General features: G+C 47.9%; 1 protein-coding gene across 3 annotated transcripts in view; it reads right to left on the reverse strand.

Annotated features, from left to right (window-relative positions):
* Window positions 1–20646, reverse strand: part of ccdc150 (coiled-coil domain containing 150) — a 133096-nt gene that overhangs the window by 99464 nt on the left and 12986 nt on the right. For all 3 annotated transcript variants that reach the window (XM_085990315.1, XM_085990314.1, XM_085990316.1), the window contains 6 exons: window positions 15121–15237; window positions 13712–13841; window positions 11251–11294; window positions 11070–11162; window positions 10799–10906; window positions 362–486 (listed from right to left, as the gene is read on the reverse strand). In XM_085990315.1, the coding sequence (XP_085846441.1) occupies window positions 362–486; window positions 10799–10906; window positions 11070–11162; window positions 11251–11294; window positions 13712–13841; window positions 15121–15237 (617 nt within the window). The remainder of the gene's footprint in view (window positions 1–361; window positions 487–10798; window positions 10907–11069; window positions 11163–11250; window positions 11295–13711; window positions 13842–15120; window positions 15238–20646) is intronic.

Genomic DNA, 20646 nt, shown 5'->3' on the forward strand with positions numbered 1-20646 from the left:
TTTTGTCAGGTTTGTTCCCTTGCAACAGTGGACTCTCTTTTAATGATAGAGACCCCACCAGTAGCCAGCCTAGCATAAATTATGACTCCTGTCCCAGAAAAATGAGCCAGGGTCACGATGGATTTAGGGCAGTGGGGTGGAAGTCTTGTCCTGGCTATTCTAGGCGGCAAATCCACTCCAAAAGAAAATCTAGTCCCCTTAGAAAATGCATATTATTATTTGAAAACTTATAACTAGTAAATATTTCTAAGTCCAGGTGACCCGATAATAATGTGGTGATAAATAATGAAAATGGACTATAGTGCATCAGATTGCTTCTTCGATCATGACTAGATAGATCAATGGCAAATCTAATACTCACAACTCATTTTTCAGCTGTTGCTTCTCATTCACTGCACTTTGTAGCTCTGCTGAAATATTTGCTCTTGCAGCATTCAGTAAAAGGTCTTGTTCTTGCAACTTTTCTTCCATTTTTTCCTGTTCAACCTTTCTTTGGGAGGTGGGGTAGACAAAGAAACACTTTTACCAGTAGACAGCACATCCATTTTTATTAGTGATCTATAACATTAAACAATAACTGTACCTCTAAAGGCCATAATCCATACTGCGGAAAAAGAAACACAACATGCAATGTCTTCATTTGTAGTGACAGACTACTGCCAGACTAGTTGAGTTTTTTACATATAAAAACCGAAAAACTAAATATAGTGAATTTGAAAAATACGGAAAAGCTTGTAGTCAGTCTCAACACAGACCAAACAAACAAACAATTTCTAGTCCTTCTTGATCTCTCAGCAGCCCTTGATACGGTCAACACACCATCCCCCTCCATACGCCATTCTTCCATTGACCAGCTTTGTGGGGCTGCCTTGCTTGGTGGGGCTGCCTTGCTTACCTATCCAATTGTAGCCAAAGCATTTCTACCAATGAACCAATGGCTTCTCCGCCCACCCTTGCACCGTCACCTCGGGGTCCTCTGAGGAGCCATCCTAGGTCCCCTCCTCTTGCACATCTACATGCTGCTCCTTGGTAACATCATCCTCAGACTTTGAGTCAGCTTTCACACAAATGTTGATGACACCCAGCTCTACCTTTCTTGACCCGTCTACTACCTGTGTTGCTAGACTGCTTGTCTGTTGTTCGGTCTTAGATGAGCCACAATTCCTCTAGTTAAACATTGGGAAGGCCAAAGCAATCATCTTTGTCCTCTGCAAAAAAAAAACCTCTGTACACTCACCACCAAGTTCAGCCCCTCCCTCTTCATTGCTAAGCTGAACTGAATTGATCGCAGCCTTGGTGTCCTATTGGACCTCAAGCTGAGATTCCGATCCCACATCCTTGCCTTCACAAAGGCTGCCCACTTCCACCTCCATAACAACCACCTGCCTCCATCCATAAATTTGTCATCTCCAAAAACAATTAATCTAATACTCTCCTGATTGGCTTCCTAACCTCCACGTTCTGTAAAATTCAGTTCACCAAAAACTCAGCTACCCATATCCTACCCTGCACCATTCCATTTGCCCATCCTCTGTCTTCGCTGACCTACATTGGCTCCAGTCCCCCACTGCCTCAAGTTTAAAATTCTCATCTCATTGTTTAAATCCTTCCATGGCCTCATCCCTCCCTATTTCTGGAACCTCTTTAAGTCTTATAACCTCTCCTCTCCAAACTCTCCACTCCTCTGACTCTGGCCTCTTATGCATCACCCATCCCTTCGCCCCACCATTTGCAACTCTGCCTTCATCCCCACATCTGGAATCCCCTCCCTAAACCCCTCCACCTTCCTTTCCTCCTTAAAACAGTTTTTTGACTAACCTTTTAGTTACCTCTCCTAATAGCTCCTTCTTTGGGGTGAATTTTAACCTGGTGGAGTGCGTGGGTTTGGGTGCGGGGGGTAAAAAATTGGCAGCGCGTCAGGAAGCCGGCCAACCCGCCGATTTCCAGGTTTCACTCCAGCGCATTAGGCTGCGTGTATGCACTCCCCTTGGGAGAGGCGGGTTTCCAATTAACATATGTTAATCGCACAATTAGAGCGATTTTTCAGCTCACTTTTGAGTTTAATGCTGGGTCCACGGGTTTCCCTGACTTCCTGAAACTCGCCAGTGAAAGCAAGGCAAGTACACAGCGGCAACTGAGGAGGCTGAATCAGTCTCAGGGAAATAATGGCAATACTCAGTACTCACAGCTGCTTTCTTACCTGATAGTGGCAAAGGGTTTGTTCACAGTACTTTTGTTGAGAGGTTACTTTCTACACTTTGGAGGTTTCTCCAACACTTTGGAGATTTGATCTACACTTTGAACTTTTGTTCTATCACATCAGGATGGGTGCCGCTTATGCTGCCTTAGATTGAACCTCAGATGAGGAGTAACATGACCAGCAGCATAAGCGGCACCCATCCTGATGTGATAGAACAAGCAGTGTCTCAGGAGGCTCAGGTTGTCGCATCAGGTGGTGGCAGACATTTGCAGCCTCCGAGAAGAAGACCTGATCCCTGCTGGCCACGTGTTACCAATGCCTGTCAAAGTCACCACCGCCCTCAACATTTTTGCCTCCGGATCCTTCCAGGGCTCAGCCGCAGACGTATGCAGGATCTCCTAGTCAGTGGCCCACAAATGTATAAGACAGGTAACTGATGGGCTGTTTGCCAGGCCTGGCAATTATGTCAACTTCACCTGCGATGATGCCAGTCAGAATGAGCGGGCGCTCGTGTTTGCAGCTCTGGCTGGCTTCCCACACACGTGGCAAACCAGGCAGCCCCAGAACAACCAGGATTATTCGCCAACCGCAAGGGCTTCCACTCCATCAATGTGCAGCTGGTGTGCAACCACAAAAAGATCTTTATGCAAGATTCCCGGGCAGCTGCCATGATGCTTTCGTCCTGAGACAGTCCAAGCTCCCTGATGTCTTTAGACCGGGAAGCAGACTTAAGAGGTGGCTGCGAGACGACAAGGGATACCCAAACTTGTCTCATGACATCCGATAGAAACCCGACCACTGAAGCCCAACAGTGCTACAATGAATGCCATATCACCACTAGATATGTGATTGAACAGGCCATCGGCAAGCTGAAGATGCGCTTCAGGTGCCTAGACAGATCTGGAGGTGCCCTTCAGTACGTACCAGCCAGGGTCTCCAGAATGGTCGTGGTTTGCTGCGTTCTGCACAACATTGCGCAGCAGAGAGGCTTGGACCTACAGGAAGAACAAGGCGAACAGCTCAGATCCTCCTTGGACAATTCGGAGGGGGAGGAGGAAGAAGAGGAGGAGGAGGAGGATCATGAAGGCAATGCACCCACAGCTGCTCACACTGCTGCCCAGGATGCCCTTATAAATGCAAGGTTCACTTAGGTTGCACCAGTGAACCCATGTGACAAGGAAATGCAACTGCCACTTTTCCCCCCCCCACACCAATGCCACGGACACAAAGCAGTCCGGGAACCAACCAACCACCCCTTGAACATCCCCCATTGGTCTCGATCAATTCATGTCTTCCCATTCATCACCAAACTAGTTAAACGGCGACTTATCACCCAGCACCCAAGAATGGACAAAATGGGAAAGTGGTAAAAAAGAATAACATTTATGTGGCCTAAATAAACAACAGAAATGTATCAAAACAACATTTCAAAGACACCCATGTGCATACCGTTGTGCAACTACAAAGCCTTACTCTTCCTTTTTCTGCTACTCCTACGTGGTGCAACCCCTGTGGCTTCAGCAGAGGTGGAGTAGGCTGCTCAGATCCCTGCTTTGACTGCTGAAATGCTCTTGGCCAACGTCCTGTGGGTTTTGAAGCCCGTGAGGGCCCCGCCAAAGACTGCTCCACCTGCACCTGTGCAGGGGCAGACTTGGCCATCGGAAGACGAGGCAGCATGTGAGCTACAGACTAAGGGGGGCAGTGGATGAGAAGTGGAAGCACTTTTAGTGGAGTCCCCACTTCCATGTCCCCTTTCGCCATCATCTTTCTCATGGCCCAGCCGCACTTCACTGCTATCACTTTGCTGAAGAACGCTTTGGTGCAGAGCAGTACGGTTCTAAGGCTAAGGTATCTGTCAACCTATTTAAGGTGGCAGAAGTGTTGGCATCCAGAGTCTGCATTGACTCATTTGATTACAGCGTTTGATGTTCCATGGCACTGGCCAGTCTATACATGGAAGAACACATCATCTCAATGCCCTGCGACATCAATCCACTCATGCTTGAGGCAGACTCCTCCATTTTCTCTGTAATTATGGTGAGTCTACTTTGAAGGCCTGTCACTGCATTGCACATTATCTGCTGCTGCTCAATGATTCTCCTTTTCATCGATGGCCCCTGGGTACAGCATCTGTGTCCAGCTGAGCAGAGCATGGAGCAGACTCTCCACTGCTGTGCCTGTCACCATCATCTGCTCTTGCTCACTTGTGACATGTGAGCCACCAGGTGAAAACCCAATTATCTGCCTTACTTGTCCTACTGAAGTGCGAGTATCTGAGCTGGCATGAGCCCGGTGATGGTGCACCCTCAGAAGGACTCAGCTCCTCTGAGGATTCATTGTCGGATTCCTCCAATGACATCTGCTGCACGCGTTAAGGCCCTGTCGGAGATAAAAGGCATGAATTAGTCCTGGCAAGGTAAGAATATGTTGCAAGTTATCATTATGAAGATGATCATATTTCACTCACTGTTGAAACCAAGTCAACATGACATGTGGGTGGCTTTTATTTAATTATGTCTCCCCATCTCCGACAGCCAGGGATGCCAAAACTCCACTGATTTCCAGTGCCGCCTCCTCTGCAGTTATCAATTGGGAAATCTGTGGAGGGCCACCTCCGGTTCTCTCTCTCTCGCTGGTGTTCTGTGCTCTCTTCTCCTGCAAGGAGGGAGAACACAGACTATGAGTGAGTGTAATAGCATGCGTTCAGTTGATGGATGGAGTGCATTTGTTGAGGGTGACTATGAGGGAGAGGCATGAAATTGCATAAGGATGAGGGTGATTGGAAGTGGTAGGTGAATAGATGGAGATGTGAGGAAGTGCATAGAAAGAGAAGGATGGGTGCAAGGTAAGTGGGTGTGAGGAGTGGTGTGATGGAGTAGGCTTGAGAAAGCAGAGCGAGGTGGTGGGGTGATGCGCACAGCAGGGTGTAGGTGAATGTGCCACTAAACTAGGGTGACCATACATCCCATTTTCCAGGGACAGTTCCCAGATGAGGTACTGTGTCCCCGGGCAAACAGTCCCGGAAGAGGCCCCGGTTCACAAAGTGTATCCTGGGCAGTGAGCCACTTGGGGGAGGGGGAGGGGTCAGGTGTGACCTCAGTGTTTTAATGTGTCTGAGTATGACGTCACATCCGCGGTAACTATATGCTTCTTCCTCCCGTTGCTAGGGAAGAGTATCTCTCTCCTACTCCTCACAGCCCCCAGCAGCACATCAAGGGAGGCGTCAGTAAAGCGGGACGAAGCCTTTGAGTGTCTCAACTCCATTGTGAGACTTCCTTTTCTCTTCCTGCCAACTCCAACTCCTCCAACTTCTTTGGATTGTCTCTTTAAATACTGGCGTTGAGATCGCGTCATGCGGGTCCACGTCACACCCGCTACCGTTGATTGAATGGGAAACCCGGAAGCAAAATGATAATAATGTGGCTGAGTTAAAAAGCCACTGGCAGATGCGCTGACCATACTTCTCAGTTTCCCGCGCGATATCGGACCCTAGCGCGTCTCCCAATTAATATCGGGGCCTTTGTCTCAGTATTAATTGTTTCTTTGCGCCTCTGTGTCTTGTGCCTTCTTTTTTACGCTAAAGGTGCTATAGAAATGCATGCTGTTGTTGTTGTCAAAACTGAGCACGCTACAGGGGATACCTTTAGCTGACATCACTGGTCACTCACCTTGCTTGTCAGAGAGACTCAGTTTTTACAAACTGAGCAACGTTGCAACAAGAAATACATGAAACCTAAACTAGAAGAACCATAGAAGCTTATAGCACAGAAGGAGTTCACTTAGGCCATCGTGTTTGTGCTGGCTCTTTGCTGGAACAATTTTAATCTAATCCTGCTGCCTGGTGCACTGCCCATAGCCAGGTATCGTCTTCTGCTACAATTATTTATCCAAATTTTCCTTAAAATGCAATGGTCTCTGCCTCAACCACTCCCTGTGGCAATGCATTCCACAGCCCACCTATCCTCTGAGGAAAGATATTTCTCCTACTCTCCCAGCTCACTCTCAAGTGACAATTACAAATTGATGACCCCTTTCTACTGACTCCAAAACCACAGGAAATAGTCTTTACGTATTGAAAACTCTTCATCATTTTATAAACTTCTATTAAATCTGTTCTTAGCCTGAAATAGTTCCAGTATCTCAAGTCTCTCCTCGTAACTATATTTTTTTATCTTTGGTATCATCCTGATAAAGTTACACTTTAGATTCTTTATGGCTTTAATGTCCTTTCTCTAAAAGGGCACCTAACACTACACAAAGTACACTAACCATGGCCTAACTATCACTGAATACAACTTCACCATTACTGCTTTACTCTTATACTCTGTGCCTCCATTTGTAAAACTCAGAATTCTATTGTGCCTTTTTGCTGACTTTATCTGGTTGCGCTTGCACTGGCAGGTAATTGTGTATTTGGACCTTAGAGCTCTCTGTTCATCCACAGTGTTCAGCATCTTTCTAATGACTGAATGCACCCATGCTTTGCTTTTCCTTTCAAAATGTGTCACTCTTCATTTCTCCACATTAGATTGCATCTGCCACCTGTCTGCCTATTCTGAGGACCTGTCAAATATTTTCCTGAAGTCTTCTACAGTCCTTCTGCTATTTGCCAAACTTCCTTTTTTGTGTCATCAGCAAATGATTATATTAGGCTCCTTATGCCCAGGTTCAAATGATCTATATACCTATCTCTCTCTCTATATATCTGTCTGTCTGTCTCGCTCTCTCTCTTCCCCCCCAGTCGCTCTCTCTCTTCCCCCCCCAGTCGCTCTCTCTCTTCCAACAACAACATGCCCTCGAAAAAGCCTCGGCACCGCCGGGCACTCCAGCTAGTCTATCTATCTATCATATATATATATATATATATAAAGGAATCGATCTGTCTGTCTGTCCTTCTGTCTGTCCTCGGGTGTGCGTCTGTCCGGCTATACGCTCGAAAGTTACAGAGCGTACTTACGCGTGCGTTACGTCGAAAGAAAGCTCACCGTTCCAAAACAATGGTAAGCGTATTTACGTTTCGGCCGGACAAAAATTGCGACCGGCGGTATCCGAAAAACCTTCAACATTCCGCTCATTAGCATCTCATTATCCGCTCATTAGCGACAGAGTGACCTCGAGGTCGACCAATCGTACACCGGGTTGCTGGCGCGTGCGGCCGGGCCCTCCTACGGTCGAGCGACGGGACGATTGACCAATCCTACGCTTTGGTGACCTGACGGTCGACCAATCGGTGCGTGTGTGGGCGGGCCTTATCGTTCTGAACCGAGGTGAGTAGCCGCCATCTTGCTTCCATTCTTTTTCCTGCATCTTTCTTTTCAAATGTACATTTCCAGCAAAATAAAATTGCTTTTATTAAATTGTTTTTAAAAAACACTTCATTCATTTGTAAATATTTTCTCTAACCTGAAGATTCTTTTTCCTACCTTTCCCTGTTTTTGTTAGGCCTCAAAGCCTGGGCCTTTCTTGCCCAGCCAGGCCCGAGCTAGGTAATTGTCCCACGGCTTCTGCTAAGCTCCTCACCCCCCCCCGCCCCCCGGTGTCACGTTACCCGGGGCAACGGCGTCAGCCACGAGGGTCACGAGGGTCAGGGTGCGCGCGCAGCAGGAGCAGCTGAGACGCGGCGTCTCTCTCTGTTCCCCGCTCGGCTCGGGCGGGGCTCTCGGGAGTGCAGATCTCGGGCGGGGCTTGGTGAGCGGGAAGGGTTAACCCGGCAACCGGGCCCGCCGGCCGTCTCTCACAGCCGCAATCGGCGGACTTCAAGCCGGCTCGGCCGGGGCTCAGAGAGCGGGGCTCTCGGGAGTGCGGGGCGGCTGGGGCTCGGAGAGCGGGGCTCTCGGGAGTGCGGGGCGGGGCGGCTGGGGCTCGGAGAGCGGGGCGGCCGGGGCTCGGAGAGCGGGGCTCTCGGGAGTGCGGGGCGGGGCGGCTGGGGCTCGGAGAGCGGGGCTCTCGGGAGTGCGGGGCGGCCGGGGCTCGGAGAGCGGGGCTCTCGGGAGTGCAGGGCGGGGCGGCGCGGCCGGTGCTCGGGAGGACGGGGGCTCGGAAGGGGGGGGGAAGGGTTACCCCGGCAACCGGGCGTGGCCGTCTCTCAGCCTCAAGCCGGCTCACGCCTGTTCTCGGGGCTTGGCTCCATTTGCGGCCGCGGGCCACTCGCCCTCTCTCTCTCCTTCCCTCTGTCTCTCTCCCCCCTCCCCCTTCTCTCCCTTCTCTCTCCCCCCCTCCCCCCTTCTCTCCCCTTCCTCTCTCCCCCCCTCCCCCCTTCTCTCCCCTTCCTCTCTCCCCCCCTCCCCCCTTCTCTCCCCTTCTCACCCTTCTCTCCCCCACTCCCTCCCCCCTCCTCACCCCCGCTCCCCCTTCTCGCCCCTTCTCTCCCCCCCCCTCCCTCCCCCCCTGCCCCTCTCTCTCTTCCCCCCAGTCGCTCTCTCTCTTCCCCCCGTCGCTCGCTCTCTTCCCCCCAGTCGCTCGCTCTCTTCCCCCCAGTCGCTCGCTCTCTTCCCCCCAGTCGCTCGCTCTCTTCCCCCCAGTCGCTCGCTCTCTTCCCCCCAGTCGCTCGCTCTCTTCCCCCCAGTCGCTCGCTCTCTTCCCCCCAGTCGCTCGCTCTCTTCCCCCCAGTCGCTCGCTCTCTTCCCCCCAGTCGCTCGCTCTCTTCCCCCCAGTCGCTCGCTCTCTTCCCCCCAGTCGCTCGCTCTCTTCCCCCCAGTCGCTCGCTCTCTTCCCCCCAGTCGCTCGCTCTCTTCCCCCCAGTCGCTCGCTCTCTTCCCCCCAGTCGCTCGCTCTCGCTCTTCCAACAACAACATGCCCTCGAAAAAGCCTCGGCACCGCCGGGCACTTCAGCTATCTATATATATAAATAAAAGGATACGTCTGTCTGTCTGTCTGTCTGTCCTTCGGTGTGTCTGTCCGGCTATACACTCTAAAGTTATAGAGCGTACCTACACGTGCGTTACATCAAAAGAAAGCTTACGATTCCAGAACGGTCATAAGCGTATTTACGTTTCGGCCGGACAAAAATTGCGCCCGCGGTATCCAAAAAACGTTCAAAATTCCGCTCATTATCTGCTCATTAGCATAGAGTGATGCCGAGGTCGACGAATCGTACGGTCGAGTGACCCGACTGTCGACCAATCGCTGCGTGGCGGGTTCCTGGCGCGTGCGGGCCCTCCTATAGTCGAGTGGCGGGACGATTGACCAATCCTACGCTTCGGTGACCTGACGGTCGACCAGTCGGTGCATGTGTGGGCGGGCCTTATCGTTCTGAACCGAGGTGAGTCACCGCCATCTTGATTCCAAACTTTTCATTTCTTTTTCCCCACTTTCTGCGTGTTTCTTTTCAAATCTACATTTCCAGCAAAAAAAAAGTTGCTTTTAAAACAAATTGTTTTTTAAAAAAGTTAATTAATTTGTAAATCTTTTCTCTAACCTCTATAATTTTCCTACCTTTCACCGTTTTTCCAGGCCCGGGGCCTAGGCTTCTCCAACTGCCAGCAGCGCAACTCTAGTCCCAGGCTCCCGGCCTAGACAGAGACAAACACTGGCAGAGGGGAGAAGGTGTGCTGCCTCAGCTCCATTCCCGGGGTCAGTAGGTGGGGAGGCTTCATAAGCAACTGGGGTAGGTCGCAAGCCCCGAATAATAATCTGAAGATCCTGTGTTTGCAGCTGAGGAAATTTCTTCTGCTGACAGCCCCAGGTTAACGGCAGCCATCTTTGTCAAGGAGGGCGAAAAGTTTCAGTGCGATGCCATTTTGATTCAGTGTGCATGCGTGGCCATCTTAGTACAGGAACATAGAGTGGGTGGGGCTTCTGTGCACCCAATTGGGTCCTGGTGACCGAGACAGACAATCGACTGTGTGGCGGGGCCTAATCTTTCCAACTGAAAAGCAAGCGGCGGCCATTGTTTGTGATACAATATACTGACAGGCCAGGACCCCTTTTTTAATAAAAAGATTGGTGAGGTTGTAAAGTGTATGTTATAGAAAGATTTACCAAAAATGTTTGATAAGTACTTTAAGTTTCATGTTTCCCCACCCCTTGCTCCCCCACCCCTTGCCATGTCAGTGCAGGGGCCCGAGGCCTAGGCTTCTCCAACGGCCAGCAGTGCAACTCCAGTCCCAGGCTTCTGGCCCAGACAGGGACCAACACTGGGAGAGGGTCTGCTGGCTCCCCCCCTCCCTTTCCCCCCCCCCCCCACCCCGGGCACTCCAGCTAGTATATACACAGTACTACTTCCTGACTATACCACTTTCAACCCTTCTCCAATTCGAGTAATACACATTAACCCTAACCCACTGTTTCCTCTCCAAACAACTTCCTATCCTTGCTGTTAAATTTTGACTGATATGCCTAAACTTTTATAACACGACCCCCATGAGATGCCTTATCAAACTGCTTCTGAAAAGCTATATACACATCTACTGCATTCCATTTATCTATTCAACTGTTCAATTCTTCAAAAAAACTATTCTATTACATTTTTCAAAAATATTTTTGTAACATATGAACTTACATTTACAACAAAAAAGAGAAGCAAAAGTTAGCACAAAGTAATAATGATAGAGCAGTAAGCTTCGAGTCTGACCAAGTACTGATTCGGCAACATCAAACCTTTAGGGATGCTTGGTGTTCGGTTGTAAGTTTAGCATTCTCCATGGAAAGAGAGTGCAGTCTGCCACTTAGTTCTGAACACTGTGTACCTAGCTGGTCATTCAAAGCCTGAGAGAAGAAAGACAAAAATCATAAAATCTTCAAGTATACCAATTTATGCTGCATTTACAGAATAAAATTTGAGAACAACAGCTTATCTATTTTTAAATGATCCGAGCAGAAAATGTACTGAGGCGCAGAAAACAAATAAGAATGTAAAAGTCACTCTAACCTGCACTTGTTCTGCCACATCCTTCAGTGATGCAATCTCACTACAAAGATTGGCATTTTCCTCCTGTTGTTTGTTTAACATCAGTTGTGTTTTCTGAAGAGATGAATGTGTAACAGAATAGTGATGACTGCGATAAAAATCTTGAACGAGTAAACATAATTTTGTTTTGTTGCAAACTTACCTTGCCCTCATTAGCCATCTGAGATATAATGGACTCTTTAGCATCTAGAAATTGTAAAAGACACAATATCAAATGGATCCACAAAATACTAAAAGGTTGGCAAGATCAAAAACTTCTCCACTGAGCGTTTTATGTTCCAATTATATCACAAGCGATATGCTGCCAGACCAGAGCAGCAGGGCTTTCACCCCATCCACCATCTTAAACATTCACTCCCCCCACCACCGGCACACCGTGGCTGCAGTGTGTACCATCTACAAGATGCACTGCAGCAACTCGCCAAGGCTTCTTTGACAGCACCTCCTAAACACGTGACCTCAACCACCTAGAAGGACATGGGCAGCAGGTACATGGGAACACCACCACCTGCAAGTTCCCCTCCAAGTCACACACCATCCTGACTTGGAAATATATCGCCATTCCTTCATTGTCGCTGGGTCAAAATCATGGAACTCCCTCCCTAATAGCACTGTGGGAGTACCTTCACCTCATGGACTGCAGCGGTTCAAGAAGGCGGCTCAAGGGCAATTAGGGATGGGCAATAAATGCTGGCCTTTCCAGCGACACCCACATCCCATGAATGAATAAAAGAAAAGTTTCAGCACACTATAATACTGCCTATCTGAAACTGCCTCAGCGTTTGGGATACAGTCAGGAAAAGTTTATCCCAGATTGTTGGCAATATACACTGGTGTGCAGTGCTTTTTTTTTAAACTTAAGGAACTTAACCAAAGCCATTCTGATAGCTCCAAGATAAAGTTTCCATCTCTGATCTATACAGACCAGAATGTCCAAGGGTTGAACCCTAATCCATGATTCCAATCCAGGAAGTTGCAAAAGTACTACATGTGGCCACCGCGCCATCTTAGGATGGGCCAATCATCCAAGATTCCTGCTCCTGGCCGCTATAAAGATCTTTACTGAAAATGCGCAGGATTGACATCAGGTGAGAACAGAATTGGGTTCAGCTGTGGTGTCCTTCACAATGGATGGTCAAATAGTGCTCATTGTCACACACAATAGCCATTTGGGACCAGAAGTGAACCACTGTCCATGAACTGTACCCCAGTAAGGGAGTCAATGCATTCTGGAGAGGAGAGGAAGAAATTGTTTGCTGACATTTCACAAAAAATGAAATGGCACAACAGTAGTGTAGTGGTTAGGTGACTGGACTAATAATCCAGAGAATGCAAATTCAAATCCCACTACAGCAGTTTCAGAATTTGAATTCAGTTTTAAAAATCAGGAAATAAAAAGCTGATATCAATAAAAAGTGACCAGGAAGCTGTTGGATTATCATTAAAAACCCAACTGGTTCACTAATGTCCATTAAGGAAGGAAACCTGCCATCCTTACCTGGTCTGGCTATATGCGAGTCCAGTCCCACACCAACATGGTTGACTCTTAACTGCCCTCTGAAGTGGTCTAGCAAGCCACTCAGTTGCATCACCACCACCTACTTTTCAACTCGAGATGGGCAATACATGCCAGCCTTGCCAGCAATGCCCACTTCGAGAATTAAAAAATATATATTTATCCAAGTGTTAGCATGGAAGAAATTTTGCATCATTTTGAAAAATTGCACACATAGTATACAACAGCTAAACATACCACACGCTTGTATCACCAAATGGTGCATAATGTGAACTGTTGCAGAACTCACTGAATAACAATTATTTCATATGCACTAGCACTCAACACACTCTGGAACAAGTGAGATCCTAAAATTTGGTTTGAATGTAGCTTGCTAATTGATAGCAAATATGAAGATATAGGTATTTTTGTTTCAAAGGATAAATAGCAAGCAATAGAGCAGCACCATTCAGCCTGCATAAACCAGCCGATACTTCAAAACAAAGGTCAGGTTTCACGACTTTATCCAAAAATGCAGTTGTCTTCATTCTTCCATGTCTAGCGACAATTGACAACCCATTTCTTCCACTGCTTTATATCCAGCAGGTTGTGATCTTGGTTTTTCCAAGACAAAGCCCCTATATGTGGACAGGTCATTAGCCTGACTCACAACTCCCTATCAGGGGTAGGGTGGATGCAATGGGGGTCGCCACTCTGCTCCCATCGGATATGAGTACCTTGCTGTGTGCCAACACAGTATTCAGAGACAAGAATTCTCATCTCCGCTCACCGGGGCTGTCTGGCATGGGGCTCAAATCCATAACCTTCTGATTCAGAGGTGGGAATGTTACCGCTGAGCCAAGGCTCATTCCCCAAAAATGCAGTACTAATACCATTCTACCTAAAAGGTATAAAGAACTGGCATTTATTGAGCACGTTAACACATCCTCAGGATATCCCAAAACATGTCGCAACCAATGTGCAATACTTTTAAAGTGCAGACACTGTTGTTATGTAGGCAAACACGGCAGTCAATTTACACACATAGTTAATGATGTCAAAATAAATCTAAGAATCTAAATGCATAATATTAGATGAATTTCAATACCTGATTCTATTTTTAGCTGTTTGTGCATTTTCTCCAAATCACTTGCTTTCTGCTGCGCTTGCTGCAGTCTCTCCTGAGTTATCTGCCCATCCTTTCTGAGTGTGAGGCTGTCCTGCTGTAGCACCTTGACCTAAGTGAGGACATTTTGAAATGTTTAACCAAATATCTATCATATTAAAAACAATGAAGGTAATTTTCAACTTTCCTGCCTGGAGAGTAGTGGTTTGTCTGCCAGTTATAGAACCTGCTCAATTTTTGTTCCATTGAAATAAATAGAATGAAAATCAGGTGAGTGCTACAATGGGCTGTTGATCCTCTCCTCCAGGTTACTTCCGAGGCAGCAAAGTTGAATGGTCATAATATTCTGATGGCATTGTACCTGTGAGTGTCAAGTTGTGTGACTTGAAGAACGGTGGGTTCAACTAATCTTACATGATATACTCTCTTATTGCCCTGCCAGTTCAATGGAAGTTCATCTCGGTTTGTAAAATTCTCAGTGCACCCTCATGGGAAAAAATATGTAGAGCTCTGCACAAACACTATCTCAGTCAATCACTGAAAAAATAACCTCCACGATGGCCCATAGGCAATGTTGGATCTGAAGCAACAATCATAAGTACTGAGAACCATAAGATGTGCAACACAACTTACGTTATGCAGAAGCGGCATGGTCAAAATCTAATAATACTTTGCCTAGCTCTTGAGAAGCTAAGCTGAAATGGCTTCCAATTCCTAATCATCCTCAATCACTTAATTAATCTCCTCCTGATGGAGTCAACGATCTTGAGCAGGAAGCCACCATAAACATGGCTCATGACAACATGGAATTGCTCTGTATAGAAAACCTTGTCATTAGTTCTTCTAAACAAAGCCTACTGAAAAACAACTTGCCCCAGTCTCATGGGAGTAATTGGGCACCAACATCTCACTTCCCCCTGCCAGCTTAAGAGGAAACTGGGCAGCCCCTGGCTGCTGTGAACAAATTTAGCTTTCTAATCTCTCTCTGCAGAGACAAGACTTCCCCAAACCCCCCCAGGGAACAAACTTGGCTTTCCCTAACCCAAAGAGAACAAAGTCATAATTTTGCGCCCCCCACCCCCACTGTGAAGAAACGCAGAGCAATTATCCTATATTTGGTCCGGAGTACAAGTAGCTGCGGGGTGGAGGAAGAGCAAGGGGGAGTTCAATAGTCAGTTCCAGTGAAAGCCAGAATAGGCTTCTGATTGACAAAAAATAAATTTGCTGGGACTTACCCACAACTTTGCATAAATCCCTTGTTATTTAAACTGCAAAGGTGAGGGGGGGGGCAGTAGTTAGTGAAAAAGGAATACAAAACCAAAAATCACAGAAAACAATAAACCAATTTTATCAACAGATCATAGTGCCTTTAAACTTGCAGCAAACTGCACCTGTTTTCTTTCAGCCTCCACTACTTTCTCCATATCCTGGACACGTTGTAGCAAATGAATATGGGATTCTTCCAGAGCTTTTCGGAGACTCACTTCCTGGGCCAACTCCTCCTTTATCTGAAAAACAGTTCATACATATTATTAACAGACAACACAGTTTAAATTGGTTATATGCATTTGTCACTCTCCCTGCTGAGAGCTGAAGAACTCTGGAAGCAGGTGTTCGGAAAATGCAGTTTGTAGGCCTCAGTTACTTCCTTCACATCCCCTACCACTTCCGTTGCTTTTCCCCAAACCCCTTGCATAATTTAGCATACCACTTATCTTTCCAACCCACCTCCCACAAACCCAACCTCCCCACCACCCCTATTGCATGCGCTACCTCTCATGCCCTGCAATTTTCCCTAACATCATCCCTGGTGCTCAGTTTTCCATTGCCGTGCCGGTCACTACCCACCTTGCCCCTAATCACCCATTGCCTAAGGTTCCCTTCCCTCTCTCCTCTGATCCCCTGCTTATCTCGATCCTACATCCCCTCACCTCTTTTCCCATTGCCTACCCCTCAGCTTAGATTCCCCTCCCCGACTTAATTTTCTAAACAAAACAGTTCTCATTCCCTGATCCATCAACCTATATCCCATCGCCTTCATCTTCAGCCCTGAATCTCCCTCAGCCTCCAACCTCACCCGCCACATCTCCACTCCCTTATCCCACTAGCCTTATCCCAAACCCCACAGCTCTATCCTTCTGCCTTCCACCAGTCTAATACAAAAGTCTTATACCTGTTCACCCAAGTTCCTTCTTTTTCGTCGGTTTCACAACAATTTGATCCTTAAACCGCATAAAACGCTATAAATAGAATATAACTATAAGTGCTTCGTAAAACAAATCGCCTGTTCCCAGTGTTGGGAAACATGCGAAGAACGAGCTTGTCAGAGGACCAGATGAACTGGGATGGGAGGCGGCTAGGTGTGGAAATGGGGAGGGAGGCTGCGAGACTGGAGGTATATAGGCAAACAGTCTGATGCAGTGGGGTGTCCATAAATCAGCTGAAGAGGAATGAAAAGGCAGAATCGGGGAGGCCATGAAATGGCTGAAGAAATATCAGGGCAAAAGAAAGACTTGCATTTTAAATAGCGCCTTTCACGACCACCAGACGCGCTTTACAGCCAATTAAGTACTTTTTTGAAGTGGAGTCACTGTTGTAATGTGGGAAATGCGGCAGCCAATTTGCACACAGCAAGGTCCCACAAACAGCAATGTGATAATGACCAGATAATCTGTTTTTGTTATGTTGGTTGAGGGATACATTATTGGCCTGGACACCGGGGATAATTCCCCTGCTCTTCTTCAAAATAATGCCATGGGATCTTTTACACCCACCTGAGAGAGCAGACGGGGCCTCGGTTTAACGTCTCATCCGAAAGACGGCACCTCCGACAGTGCAACAATCCCTCAGCACTGCACTGGAGTATCAGCCTAGCTTTATGTGCTCAAGTCCCTGGAATGGGACTATGAACCCACAACCTTCTGACTCAGAGGTGAGTATGTTACCAACTGAGCCACAGCTGACACAGCACAGAAGCAGAAGTAAAGAGCAGGGAGCAGAGGTGACTCAAGAAATATTGGGGTGGCACAGAGCCGATAGCAAAGAATGGGGAACAAAAGTAGAGATTTATAGAAAACTGAGTAGCTGGGAGACGTGCGAGGGAGCACCAGCAGCAGCATCTAGTGGCAGGAGGCCCATCATTGCACCATGACAGGTAAATGTTGGCATATTGTTATTCCATTAAAAATATTGATAAAGGATTTTTGCCTTATAAATGTTGACATAAAAGTGTTATTCAAAAACTGTGACACAGGAAGTAAGGGTAATGTAGACAGGAAGCGCACACAAGATGTACTTTTTTTTATTCGTTCATAGGATGTGGACGTCGTTGGCAAGGCCAACATTCATTGCCTATCACTAATTGCCCTCGAGAAGGTGGTGGTGAGCCACCACCTTGAACTGCTGTAGTCCGTGTGGTGAAGGTACTCCCACAGTGCTGTTAGGGAGGGAGTTCCAGGATTGTGATAGAATGATAGAAAGTTACAGCACCGAAGGATTTCGGCCCATTGTGTCCGCGCCGGCCAACAAAGAGCTATCCAGCCTAATCCCACTTCCCAGCTCTTGGTCTGTAGCCCTGCAGGTTAGAGCATCCCAAGTGCACATCCAAGTACTTTTTAAATGTGGTTAGGGTTCCTGCCTCTACCACCCTTTCAGGCAGTGAGTTCCAGACCCCCACAACCCTCTGGGAGAAGAAATTTCCCCTCAAATCCCCTCTAAACCTTCCCCCAATTACTTTAAATCTGTGCCCTCTGGTTTTTGACCCCTCTGCTAAGGGAAATAGGTCCTTTCTATCCATTTTATCTATGCCCCTTATAATTTTATACACCTCTATAAAGTCTCCCCTCAGCTTCCTCTGTTCCAAGGAAAACAGACCCAGCCTATCCAGTCTTTCCTCATAGCTAAGATTCTCTACTCCCGGCAACATCCTTGTAAATCTCCTCTGTACCCTCTCTAATGCAATCACATCTTTCCTGTAATGTGGTGACCAGAACTGCACGCAGTACTCTAGCGGAGGCCTAACTAGTGTTTTATACAGTTGAAGCATAACCCCCCTGCTCTTGTATTCTATGCCACGGCTAATAATGGTAAGCATTCCGTATGCCTTCTTAACTACCTTATCTATTTGGCCTAATACCTTCAGGGATCTGTGGACATGCACTCCAAGGTCCCTTTGTTCCTCTACACTACTCAGTGTCCTACCATTTAGTGTGTATTCCCTTTCCTTGTTAGCCCTCCCCAAATGCATTACAATTCTCCAGACTGAATTCCATTTGCCACTCTTCTGCCCACCTGACCAATTTATTGATATCTTCCTGCAGTCTACAGCTTCCTTCTTCAGTATCAACCACACAGCCGATTTTAGTATCATCTGCAAACTTCTTAATCATAACCCCTATATTCAAGTCAAGATCGTTGATATATACCACAAAAAGCAAGGGGCCTAGTACTGAGCCCACTGGAAACAGCCTTCCAGTCACAAAAACACCCATCAACCATTACTCTCTGCTTCCTGTCTCTGAGCCAGTTTTGAATCCAACTTGACACTCTGCCCTGGATCCCATGGGCTTTTAACTTTGTGACCAGTCTGCCATGTGGAACCTCAACAAAAGCCTTGCTAAAGTCCATATACACTACATCAAACACACTACCCTCATCTACCCTCCTTGTTACCTCCTCAAAAAATTCAATCAAGTTTGTCAGACACGACCTTCCCTTAACAAATCCGTGCTGACTATCCTTGATTAATCCATGTCTTTCTAAATGAAGATTTATCCTGTCCTTCAGAATTCTTTCCAATAACTGGCCTGTAATTACTCGATCTATTCTTTTCTCCCTTTTTAAACAAGGGTACCAAATTAGCAGTCCTCCAGCACCACACCTGAAGCCAGAGAGGATTGAAAAATAATGGTCAGGGCCTCTGCTATTTCCTCTTTTGCTTCGCTTAACAGCCTGGGATACATTTCATCCAGGCCTGGGGATTTATCCACTTTTAAAGCTGTTAATCCCCTTAAAACATCCTCTCTCACTATGTTTATGTCATCTAATATTTCACACTCCTCCCCCCCAATAGCAATGTCTGCTTCGCCCCTCTCCTTTGTGAAAACAGACACAAAGGGGTCGATTTTAACTGAGCCGTGAGGCGGGCTTTGAGGCGTGCAGGGGGTTAAAATCGCTAAAACTGGCGGGCGGGCGGGACACCCCCCCCAACCTGGTTCCCGACCCCGAGCCATTTTAACCCAGGCGTGTCTGATGGTCCCGAATCAGTCCCGCCTCCAACAGGCGGGACTGGTCTTTAAGGCCCTTAATCAGCAATAATTGGCCTTTATAATGCCATTTTAACAGGCCCTTGCATTTTTAACCCTTTTCCCACATAAAACACGCCTGGTGGGGATCACGCCTGTGAAACCTGGCGTGAGCACTATTGGCTTGCTGACTATCAGCTGCAGGTCAACCACTAAAGAGGAGATTTGATCAGTCATCATTTGCAGGTGGCAGGACTTTATTGTTTCAGGCCTGGGGCAAATTTTACCAGGCTTAACCACACCTGTGGAAGGTTGGAGCCACACACACATCTACAGTGTGAACTCCTGGGAAACCCCTCTCGCCACCCTCACTCAGCGCTTCCTCAGCAGAGGCATATGCCAGAAGCATGGGAGCCATTTTTCTCCTTCCCTTCTTGGCATTAGAGGAGCTCGAGCACTAGGCACGGCAGCAGCAGAACCAGGAACAACAGCAGCACCAGCAACAGCAACAGCAGCAGGAGTGACAGGCTGCTGCTCACCCACCTGAGGCAGCACAGGCCAGAAGGGGCCAGCGCATGGAAGCCTGTCGGCGCAGGAGATACCTCCCAAACAGGGTTTACAGACACAGGGTGCGCTACCTCAACATGACTGAGCAGCAGTGCCAAAGGCGGCTCCGACTTTCGCGACAGGTAGTGACTGACATCTGCGCAATGATACAGCAAGACCTGCTGCCCAAAGGACCAGGTGGACACTCCTTACCAGTGGCCATCAAAGTCACCACCGCACTCAAATTTTTTGCCTCAGGCTCATTCCAGGGATCATCAGCAGACACCAGCGGCATCTCCCAGTCGGCCGCACACACCTGCATCACGCAGGTAACCGATGCCCTCTTTGCCCTTGCGCACAATCACATCCATTTCACCAGGGATCGCGCAAATGTGACGGCGCGAGCGGCTGGATTAGGTCACCTGGCAGACTTTCCAAGGGTGCAGGGCGTCATTGACTGCACACATGTGGCCCTTAGGGCACCCCCTTGCAATCCAGGTATTTTTGTCAACCGCAAGGGCTTCCACTCCCTTAACATTCAGCTGGTGTGTGACCACAAGGAGGAGATTTTGCATGTTTGTGCCAAGTACCCTGGCAGTTGCCATGACTCCTTCATACTGCGCCAGTCTAGTGTGCCTCCGCTATTCAGGCTGCCAGACCAACTTCACGGATGGCTACTTGGAGACAAGGGCTATCCCCTGAGGACTTGGCTAATGACGCCGTTGAGGAGGCCAGCCAACGATGCTGAGGAGCGCTACAACTCCAGCCACATTACCACCAGATCCATAATTGAGCAAACCATCGGCTTGCTGAAGATGCGCTTCAGATGCCTGGATAGATCAGGTGGAACCTTACAGTACTCAGCAGCCAGGGTCTCCAGAATCATTGTGGTATGCTGTGCACTCCACAACATGGCACAGCGTCGTGGCTTGCAGATTCCTGAGGACCAAGTGGCTCCTCACATACCCTCCTCAAATGATGATGAGGAGGAGGAGAAGGTGGAGGAGGAGGGCGAAAACGAGCATCCTGCAGAGGCCCATCAACCAGCGGCAGCATTACGCGAGAACATTGCTGCCCGGGATGCAAGGAACGCACTCATCCTGGCCAGATTTGCTTAACCTAGTAAAT

This window comes from Somniosus microcephalus, chromosome 6 (assembly GCF_052327205.1).
Source record: "Somniosus microcephalus isolate GS21.2 chromosome 6, FLI_Smic_1.0, whole genome shotgun sequence".
Lineage (NCBI taxonomy): Eukaryota > Metazoa > Chordata > Chondrichthyes > Squaliformes > Somniosidae > Somniosus > Somniosus microcephalus.